Here is a 10,957-nt window from a genome sequence, read left to right on the forward strand (position 1 = left end):
TCTCCTGTGTTTATTTGCATTACATTTGATATTGAAGTAATCCAAAACAAAAAGAAAGTTATCAGGTTACATTACTTTTATATCTTGATACTCACATGAAGTTACTGGTTGTGTTTTTGGCATGTAGCCCTCCCAAGCCTGTGCATAAGTTATATCATTTTAATTACTGATACAGTTGTTGCACATCTTTAATTTATTTTGTAGTGTACTTAAAGGGATAGTGGAAATTGAACCCCAAATAGTTTCGTTTTAACTTATATATGTGAGAGAGATTTTCTTTTCAGCAATGTAGATGGAAGGAATGGAGGCTGAAGTCCGCTTTATATCAAACACCTGAGTTTATTGAGAGCCACGGCCGGGAGCATTGGCAGGGTTCTCACACGACTTCATCATGTGATTCCCCAGCCAACACTGAAGATTACACAGAAACACAGCGCAAATCTACACAGATAATCAAGGAGGAGCCTCTATTTCGCGCGTCTTCTGATCGATAATCACAAGAACCTGGATTCAGAGACAAAGACAGTCTGTTAAAGTCCTCTGGCAGTTAGTCACAGTCCCCCAACAGGAAAGCGGAACCTTTAACCCTTTAACCTTTAACCCCCTGCTCTAAGTTATGGCAGACCTATGTGAAACACAAAATGCTTTTTGGTACAAACACACAACAAAATATTTCCCTCACAATATACAAGCATAATTACGTACCAAAACAATCACACCTGATTAAAAAAATATAATAATTGCCTTACGCATGTTAGAAGCACTTTATTGCAGCTTCCCCGAACTTTTTTAGAAACGAAATGATCGAGTCAGCCAAACCGGAAGTGAGGAAAACTCAGGAAGACGAAACAATAACAAACCATGGCGTCTATGCAGAATGAACGTGGAAGGGCAAATATACCAGACAAAGAAGAAGGATTGTACGAGCTATCCAGTGATGATAGCGAGTCAGAAACATCCTCTCGGCTTTCCTGCGAAAATGTAGTTTTAGGAACTGAATCTGAATCCGGTTCAGTAAGCGACGATGGTGAGAATATTGAGCCAGACGATGGACCATTACGTCCTTATTTGTTCGAGCCCGAGGTGATGGAGTTAGTTCACGGCATGGGCAATGGCGAGGATGACCAGGACCAGGCGCCAGATGATGCACCCCTACGCACAAATAATCTTGACTGGTAGGTCCCTAAGCATAGCTCACGCTAGGCGCTATATTATATATTGCAAAAGTTGGCATGCATGCACTGTAGGCCTATGGCTATGCCCGAGGATGACTGCATGTAGGGTACATTTCATAACATACCAGGGTCAGGTTCACATAAATTATCTTGTCACATTTATTATTGTATATGTAACAGCCTTATGGGCATTAATTACATGAATACATTTAAATGAATTGTATACTAGCATGATATACAGCTAGAGCCAATCGGTCTTTTGACGTAGTATGGTCCTAATCCTAGGCTAGCCAGGCTGCCTGTCAAGTGTAGGCTGTACTCACAGTACTGTTAGTCTATCATGTCTATATGATGACTGTAGTGTACACATTCGACACTGTGTACCGGATTATCGGATGACGAGGCCTCCGGTCGCCTAATCGACAGGCAATAAATGGCGTTGTACACAATGGTACAGGCTAATGATGCATTAAATCAGCCAGAAAACATAATAAAATACTCGTGCCTCGTCCAATGTTTGTGCCCGTCTTCCTTTGTTTTCGTCATCACCCGAAGATTCCCGAAGTATTTCGTTTCATTGAGAGGGCGTGGTCGGGAGCAGTAAAATTGAAAATAAAATGAAACTAGGCGCATGAAATTAAAAAAAATGGTTTATTATGCTTATTTTTAATAAAAATACATAAGTTAAACCCAAAATTCGCGGATTTCCACTATCCCTTTAAGTCATACAATGATTCGAAACCTTTACTTTTCATAAAATGCAAGATGTAACTTTCAATGTGACTTGTGTATTTATCACATTTTCAATGTAAATAGATCTGATTAAATAAAGAGTAAAAGCACAATCTTAAATGTTGACAGTTATCATTTTCCTATGCTTATTGTTAATGTAGTGGTGTTATGAACAAAATGTTGTCCTAAAGGAAATTAAGATGTTTTTTATTTGTTGACAAAAGATTTAAAGTAGATGCTCACAACATGTGGGAACATTTATAGAGAAAAAATGTTCTATTGTAAAACAAATATTTATCTGCATACTGAACAATTTAGAAATTCTCTAAAAGGTATTATCTTCTGTGACGGTACGACCCTGTAGGGATTGTGGGTATTGCACTTCATAATTACATTCTATGGTATGCTTATGACATATTTGATGCCAACATACATGGGACTAGGGGAGACCTTCCTGTTGTTTGCATTGTCACTGACAAATGACAGTGTAGTATTCATTGTCAAGATTTTGTGTTTTTAAACTTGGGACTCTTTTCAGACTGCTCCGGCTTGGGAAAAGATTTGAGCCTTAATGTGTAATGTTTTCTGTATTGTATGGTAAGCTTATCCTTTCATTTGATAGTCCCATTTGGATGTGATAGCTAACATTTTCAGTAAGCAGTAGACAAAAGAAGTGAAAATATGAATGTAATTTATTTTCAATATTTACATAAATACATAATTATTTTAACAAATAAAATAACAAAAAACATCATAACAAATACAAAATAAAAGGTTTGACAGACAGCCATGCCCAGCATGGGCCTGGAGAGCTGCAGAGTCCATTGGGGGAAGAGGGGGGGGTGGGATGTGGGGAAGAGGAAGAGCAGCCATGTTAACAGTGTTATGGCTACAGATGTAATATCTAACTCAACATTAGCCATGACAGTCTGGGCTTAGCAAGGGCCTTAGAATACATACTCTAAAGGCCAAATCCAAAAACAGTGATACTGACATTTTAGCAGTTCACAGTCTTTGGAGGTGGTCTTTCAGGCAATTGGCTAGTGACTTTACAAAACATATCATTTCCCCAAGGGGTGAAATTAACTCCATCTCGCAAAAACAGCCCAGGACTGTCATGTCTAATGTTGGAGTGGTCAACAATGGCACCATTTAGGCTATGAACAAAAGTAGCCATAACACTATTAACAAACTTCCGGGCCTTGTCCATTTTGACAGGATTTGCACCAGCCCTCCTCCGGCGCCTCTGGTTCATCTGGGAGAGCATGATCTTCATGCCAGGGTGCCGATGGTGAAGCTGGTGCAGGTCCTCCTTCATCTGGTTCAGCAACTGAACACTGGGCACATCCCCCAAGTCATTGCCGCCACAGTGGATGAGGAGGACATCCGGGACTGCTCTTCCTCGCAGGGAGTAGGAAAAGAAAGGGAGGACACCTCTCCAGCGCAGTCCACCCCAACCGAACCAGTACACCCTCAGGTCGAGGCCAAGGTTGCTGCCGATGGTCTCTGTAGCTCTCTGGGCTCCATGCCGGACATAGCTGTCTCCGATTATCCATACAGTCACTATGGGAGGAAAATAAATGAGAGTAACAAATGCTTCAGATCATGAGGAATATCAAACAAATTATAAAGGGTTTCTCATTTTGTTCCTTTGACAATAACATGCAAAATAACTATGAAATCACACCTGTATGGTTAAAAGTAACAAGAGAGCAAAACCTCAAAAAACAGATTAACAGCACACAGTTTATATATATATATATATTTATATACTGTGTGCTGTTTATCTACAATTGTGCACACATGTATATGTATAGTATGTTTGTGTGTAATGTCAACCATCTGAAGTCATGTAAAGTAAGCCAGGACCATCAACTTACAGGTTGTGCAGTTTGGCGTGGAGGAGGTTGCCATCTTCATTTTTCTTAATGCTGAAATAAATAAAAATGGTTTAATCAATATAAAAGCACCTTTCTTTTTCTACAGTCATATTTCATTAATCACATTTAATTCACGCAAGACTGGCCATATCTCTGCTAGTTTACAAAGTTTAGTTACAAATGACATTTATATTTGAAAAACGGTGAAGCACTTAAAAAACAATTGTATAGTGTAGGTTCAAGAACATTTAAATCAAAAGAACAAGTTTTGTAAAGTTACAGGGTATCTTACCTTCAGAATATGCCGGGAACGAGGAGCAGTGACCTCAAGCTGGGTTGTTAGCATAGGTTGTTAGCTTAATACTGAATAGAGCATGTTAGCTTAGCTTCTTAGCCTGAGCTAGGTCTGGAACGTCACGCTCGGTGGCAGCAGGTCCCGCCCTGTCCCGCCTCAGCACCGCCTCTTTGCCCTTATTTGGAGCAGGCGGGAGAAGGCGGGAGTTAGACTCTGACGTCGCTGTCGAGCCGTTAGTGGCCGACTCCGCCTACTAAGGGCTTCACGGCAACTCTGCAGAATCCTATGGGTGACGTCACGGACCCTACGTCCATTTATATATACAGTCTATGGTTCAGACACCGGCGCACACACTCAAACGGACTCATGTGCCTGACTCTACCAACAGGTTTTCATGATTCTGCAGGGTTGCCAAATTTGGGTTCATGGCTGGAGTGGGATTTTGATATTTAATTACACATATGCGCACTAAATGACTGCTATCGTCTCAGTAGCGGGACCTTAGCATATATATAGGATATATATACAATATATACAAATACACAATATTGGACACAGACTATAAAGGGCACACAGTTTCATTCACTAATGAAAGTCAAACACATGTTTGATTCCACTGTTTTATTGTGTGCCTGTCGCGATAAGCAATTCATTGACTTATCGTACGATAAATAAAAATGAACTCGATAAATTTCCATTTACATGAGGATGTGACTAGCAGTTTGAAAGGATGAACTTGAATTATTATTATATATTATCATTAAGTCAGTGGTCTAAAATGGTCATACAACGGTGCCGACAATATTTATGGTGCCGACGGTGTTTATCGCAATAATTTCCGGGAAAATGTATCCAACAAAATTAATTATCGTGAGAGGTAGGGATGCTCCGATCGATCGGTCACCGATCGAGATCGGCCGATACTCACTCTCTACCGATCGATCGGTGCTCTCTAAACATGCCGATCGCGAGAGCCGATCGCGAGAGCCGATCGCATGACGTAAAATACATGACACTTTTCTCTGTGTGCGGCAAAACAAGCTCGCCAAAATGGCTTCACCGGTCTGGCATTATTTTAAGGTGTCCGAAAAAGACAGTAAAATAGTGGTATGCAACGTGTGTGAAGCAGAAATTCTGCAGCTCCGCCCGCCTGACCGGTAAGCGCAGCGAAACACACACAGACCGAAGTTAATTTCCTCATATTCCAAATGAGAAATTACGGTAGCAAATCACCCGGTTCTTTACGACCAGAACTATTAATGGGATACAAACCGGAGGAATCAGGCATGGAGGGAGGTGGCAGAGAAAGTGGGTGAAACTGGTAGGTTTTCGCCTGTTTGGGGAGTTTATATATATATATATATATTGCTCGCATAAAATCCCCGGGGTTTTTTGCTTTGTATGTCAGGGGCGGGAGATTCATGTCATTGGTTGTTGGTCGCGTTGCTTGCAAAAAATCCCCAAGCTTTCAGTCACGCCCAGCTCCAAGATTTTCAAGATTTTTGAAAAGCTGCTGTGTGGACGTACCGTAAGAGTTAGACCTAACACACTTAGCTATTTTATCTACCTCTGGAACAAGCTAAACTAGTTATTATAAATATATGTATTCTTCATTGTCGGGTCACTCATTACTGGATCAGTGAGCTGCATGAGATACTGACAGGCTGTCAGGAGAGGGAGAGAGGGGGAGAGAGAGAAGGAGAGAGGAAAAGAGAGCGCTTCCGCTAATTTCTCCCGTGTTATTATCCAAAGTGAATGTAAACTTGAATAATGTACATAATTTGAATGTAATAATTAAGTTGATTGTTGTTTGTGGAAGCTCCAGTGAATGAGCCCCATTAACTGAGTTTTAAACATCACTTTAAATGGAAGATTTAAAGTGATGTTTAAATCTTCCATTTAGGCCCCGCCCACTCGATCGGATCGGCGATCGGTATCGGCCGATACTGATTCCGGCAATCGGTGATCGGCCCCGAATTTGGCGATCGGAGCATCCCTAGTGAGAGGCCTATACATGAAACATACACACACAGACAAATCTACAGACTTACTCCAAACTGCCAAATATATTATTAGTAATAATCATCCTGTTTCAATCACATTAGTATGCATGAAAAGTGACAGATGGACCCGCCCCCAATTATGCAAATGAGCTAAGTCCCGCCTCCCTTTGTTCGAGATCCTTTGATATGAGGGGTACAATTATGTAAATGAGCTAAGTGAGGGGTGAGGTGTCATCACACATCGGTGTGAAATGCCCCCCTGTGTAGCACCTTTTTTGTCTAATCCTTTGATGTGTTGATTAAGGCAGTCTCTTTGAAGTTATGCTGTCTGGCCCCTGTGCCCTCACACCCCTTTGTAATCTAATCCTTTGATGTGAGGGGTTGAGGTGTTATAACAGGTAGGTGTGATTTCACACCGGTGTGTTATAAGCCTCTGATGTTAATCTAGGTGTTGATTAAGGCAGTCTCTTTGAAGTTATGCGTGAGACTGTCTGGCCCCTGGCCCCTCAGAGCCCTTTGTTGTCTAATCTAATTAGCCTTTGATGTTTGTCCTTTGATGTGAGGGTTGAAGTGTTAGAACAGGCAGGTGTGATTTCACACCGGTGTGTTATAAGCCTCTGATGTTAATCTAGGTGTCTCTTTGAAGTTATGCGTGAGACTGTCTAGCCCCCGCCCCCTCAGAGCCCTTTGTTGTCTAATCTAATTAGCCTTTGATGTTTGTCCTTTGATGTGAGGGTTGAGGTGTTAGAACAGGCAGGTGTGATTTCACACCGGTGTGTTATAAGCCTCTGATGTTAATCTAGGTGTCTCTTTGAAGTTATGCGTGAGACTGTCTAACCCCGCCCCCTCACAGCCCAGGCCTCTCCCCCTTTCTCCACCCCTTCCTGTCACACGATATGAGGCCAGCAGATAGTGGGGGGTGGAATTAGGTGAAAAAATAAATCCATGCAGACTAATTAAAAAGCCAGTCATTTCCACTCACCAAGTCACCTTTAAAAAAAAAAGAAAAATGGCCAAGAGACGCATCGATATGGGTTTAATCAGCGAGACGCCTGTGACAACTTACCGCCAGCCGTCCGGAGCGCCAATCAAGAAACGAATGCAGCATCTGTGCGGGGTTCAGACTCCTCCAGCCGAGGATCTGTGCACAAACTTATCTCGTGCCCTCATTGGTCATGTGCGCGTTCATGTGTGTTGGAGGAGGGGCTCTGTAAGGAAGTGGCAGATTTTTTCCGGTTGTGTATTTTCTAATTCTAACTCACTCGAGCTGGTTTCTCCAAAATGACCTACCCCTACCTTTAAGAACAATTAACACACACACACACGCACGCACGTTGGAGTTGGCCTTTGATGTGAGGGTTTGAGATAAGCCTGGGATGTTAATCTATATGTTGATTAAGACACTCTCTGTGAGGTGAGAAGCGAGGGGATGGAGTTAGTTTTTTTTAAAAGAAATACGCTCAAACTAAATAAAACAGCCATTAATTTTCACTCACTAAGACACCTAAAAACGTTATTGTCCTCTCTATATTTGATTCAGGGTTTGTTTTAAATGATTTGTGCTTGCTAAGGATGTTTCTTTTTAAGTTTTTGTGAAACTGTTAACTACAAGGAAGTATCTGTTTGCAAAGAGGGTATTCATATTATTTAAAAAAAGATCTTATTTAGGTTTTAATAGTGATAACTAAGGATGTTCTCTTTAGTTGTAGGGCTTGTGAACAAAGAAAAGCTGTAAACACTTAAAAATACATAGAATCAACAGTGTGAGGGTAAATTAAAATATTCATTTACAAACATACAAGGCTTTGTCTACTGAAGATCAATGCAAGGGCAGAGTTTCACTCTGTGGGGGGACAAAAGAAGCATCGTTAATCACCTGGACAAAGGACTCATTAAAGCAGAGATACCATATGCAGACACATACCTGAATATCAGCAGGAGAGGACTATTTAAAGTAAATACATTATAGGGTTAAAATAAGATATATATGTGGTGGAATTAGTTTAAAACAGTCACCTTACACTTTTAGTTGTCCTCTCTAAATTAGATGTAAGTTTTTTTTTAAATGATTAGTGTTAATTAAGGGCTATTGTTATTTTGGTTTATAAGGGGATAGGAGTTCAACTTTAAAAAATGCACAGAATCATTCTAAGAAGAGTGAGAGGGCTAATGATCCAGCACCATACCTCCTCTATGCATTTTTCTTGACCTGTATCTGATCTTGTCATAGTCTGCTCCATCATTCACCAGTAGTTTTCCATTCACCTGTCTCACCTGTTTTCCACACCCACTCGTTAACTCACTCTCTTTCTCTTCTGCACCCATTAGCTTCTGCCAGTATTTAAACCCGCACCTGACACACACTCTTTGCCAGATTGTACTTTGCCTCATGCTTGTCTCTCCCGCGTTCAAAACTAGATTGCCTACCCGGTTCCGACCCTGCCTGTCCCCGACCTGCCTGCTCTGCCTGTTTCCTGATCTTGTCTGTCCCTCGACTATCCTGCCTGGCCTGTTATCCGACCCTGCCTGTATCCACGCTGACCGCCTCGCTTACTCCCTGACCCTCTGCCTGTCCCTGACTCACCTTCTGCCCGCTGTCCTCCGGTGCGTTATACTGCCCGGTTGGTATTCCTCCGATCCAGTGGAATCTCCAATAAAGTATATTACCAATTCTCCTTGGTTTCTCGAGTGCTGCATTTGGGTTCTCCTTAAGATTGTGACAGATCTTGAAAAACTCTGGTAAGTACTTTTTATTTTATTTTATAATATCATGCAATTATTAAATGTTTTTTTTTTTTTGGTAGGGGTTAAACTACTATATTATGTGGATAGTATATTATTAGATACTTAAAACATTTATGTTTTTTCTGTTTACAGTAGAGACCCTGTGTGCTGAAATCTACTCAAACAGAGTACTTCATGGTAGTGGTCAGCTTTTAAACACAAGTGTTTCTTTCAGTAACTTTCTCAGAGAATTAAGCATAAATCTGTCAAATGTTCAAAACAGCCTTGTTTCACTGAAATAGCCTCAAAATCACAAACTGCCATTAAGAGTCAGATTCTTAACGAAATCTACTGACACAAAGTACTTCATTATCTACTTTTCAGCTTTTATACACAAAAGTGTATCTTTCAGTAACTTTCTCGGAGAATTTAAGCAGAAATCTGTCAAAACAGCCTTGTCTTTATGATACAAAACAAATCCCATAGTTTCCTGCCTGTAGAATGGTGAATGATGACTGTAAGGAATATCCCCATACAGTTGAATAAAATAAATGATCTACTGCTGTTACCTGCACTCTAATTACTGTATTATGTCATCAGGGCCGGTTTTTGGCATAGGCGACTAGGGAGTAGCATGAAGCTGCAGCGTCGGAGACTGCAGTTTCAGGACTGCAGTCCTAGGACTGCAGTCCTAGGAGTAGGACCCTAGTTTTTCGTGACACTGCCACCTAGCGAGTGCAGTGTTGACAACTTGGTGACTTTCTCGCTAAATCGGGCGACTTTCCAAACCCTCCGGCTACTTTTTTTTTGTCAAAAGCGACTAGCGACCAGCTATGGGATTAGTTTTGTTTCATAAAGATAAGCAACACTTTCTCAGAATCAAGCAAAATAAATTTAATTTAAAAAATAAAACTATAAATTGCAAACAAATCATTTGTGTAATCATGTAAACTATAAATATTTTTTCTATGTTTTAACATATCTTTTTGTTTGCAGTTCTCTTTGCTTTTTTCTCAATGTTCAGACTTTTGCTCTCGCTGCAGCTCTTCTCGTTTGTGCTCCATCATTTTTTGTTTTGGATTTTGACCAAGCGGCAAACTCTGGGGAAGAGCCGGTGTTATGTCAAATTATGCACCCCCATCGTGAAATGCACCCCTTGACACGGGAACGCGCATTTGAACGTATAGTCCGCTAATCTGTTGTCTTTTTGATGGTTGGGTTGTCGAACCCTGTCGATCACTTATTTTTCGGTACATTTTTTATTTAATATATGTTTTTAATTAATTGTGACGTCCTCTCTGTATACTTGTGCTTTACAATGTATTGTTTATTTTTACATCAAGTGCTTCAGGAAATAGAAACATTTTTATTTTGGGGGGTGCTTTTTATGAACAGCCTGGTTGCAACGATATGTACCCCTTGCTATATCTGACAATAAACGTGTCACATACATGAAACTTGCTTCATTTATTGGTACTAGTCCTACAACTATACCCTCCAAAGTGCTTGAGGGTGGGATTAATAGAAGCATCTTTTTTGGGGGGGTGCTTTTTATGGCAGGCTAAGGGGTGCATAATTTCACACAACACCGGGACGCCAATACGGAACTGCCACAAACTGCAGTTCATATATTGGCCGATAGGCGATGACTGCAGAAAGGAGCAATTTCCATACACCCCCATATTAAAATGCCCAATTTTACAGCAGAAAAAAAACATGTTTCTACCCCTGGATGCAATAGATATTATTATGGACAGGGTTCGTACGGTCATTGAAAACCTGGAAAAGTCATGGAAATTCAAAATGCAAATTCCAGGCCCTGGAAAAGTTATGGAAAACGATGTTTTTCCCAAAGTTTTGGAAAAGTCATGGAAATGTAACTAAAATTGTGTCAAATATAATTTACATTTTATCTAATCGCCAAAATAATCTGCGGTTGCGAGCTGTTATGTGCCCTCATGACGCGCATGGTGTTGTTTTTTAATATATGAAGCGCGAGCTGTGTGCTCGAGTCTTCCTGCCTGTCGGTTGAACTCTGCTGCTCCGGTATGAGGGTCAGCTAGATTAGCTACGGTGCGTTGGTTAACTGTGCGGAGTCACTGTGGCACAGACTGCACCGCTGGTGAACAGCTGTTAGAACGGGCCGTT

At 41.0% G+C, this 10,957-nt stretch overlaps 1 protein-coding gene and 1 long non-coding RNA gene across 2 annotated transcripts; one reads left to right on the forward strand and one right to left on the reverse strand.

Annotated features, from left to right (window-relative positions):
• Positions 1–3,789, forward strand: LOC139436037 (uncharacterized). The gene is made up of 2 exons (XM_071207187.1): positions 1–1,175; positions 3,126–3,789. Exons 1-2 carry the CDS (start codon positions 862–864, stop codon positions 3,514–3,516), a joined length of 705 nt encoding a protein of 234 aa, XP_071063288.1. The 5' UTR covers positions 1–861; the 3' UTR covers positions 3,517–3,789.
• On the reverse strand, positions 2,585–3,869 carry LOC139436039 (uncharacterized). The gene is made up of 2 exons (XR_011645238.1): positions 3,788–3,869; positions 2,585–3,470 (listed from the first exon to the last, which is right to left on the reverse strand). It is a non-coding gene; the product is annotated as an uncharacterized lncRNA (long non-coding RNA).
• Positions 3,870–10,957: the final 7,088 nt, after the last annotated feature.

This window comes from Pseudochaenichthys georgianus, chromosome 22 (assembly GCF_902827115.2).
Source record: "Pseudochaenichthys georgianus chromosome 22, fPseGeo1.2, whole genome shotgun sequence".
NCBI lineage: Eukaryota > Metazoa > Chordata > Actinopteri > Perciformes > Channichthyidae > Pseudochaenichthys > Pseudochaenichthys georgianus.

Excerpts from the sequence above, each read along its gene's own strand:
- LOC139436037 (XM_071207187.1), top strand. The coding sequence starts at position 862 with ATGGCGTCTATGCAGAATGAACGTGGAAGGGCAAATATACCAGACAAA. Across the intron at positions 1,176-3,125 it reads CGCACAAATAATCTTGACTG|GATTTGCACCAGCCCTCCTC; the intron begins GTAGGTCCCTAA and ends CCATTTTGACAG.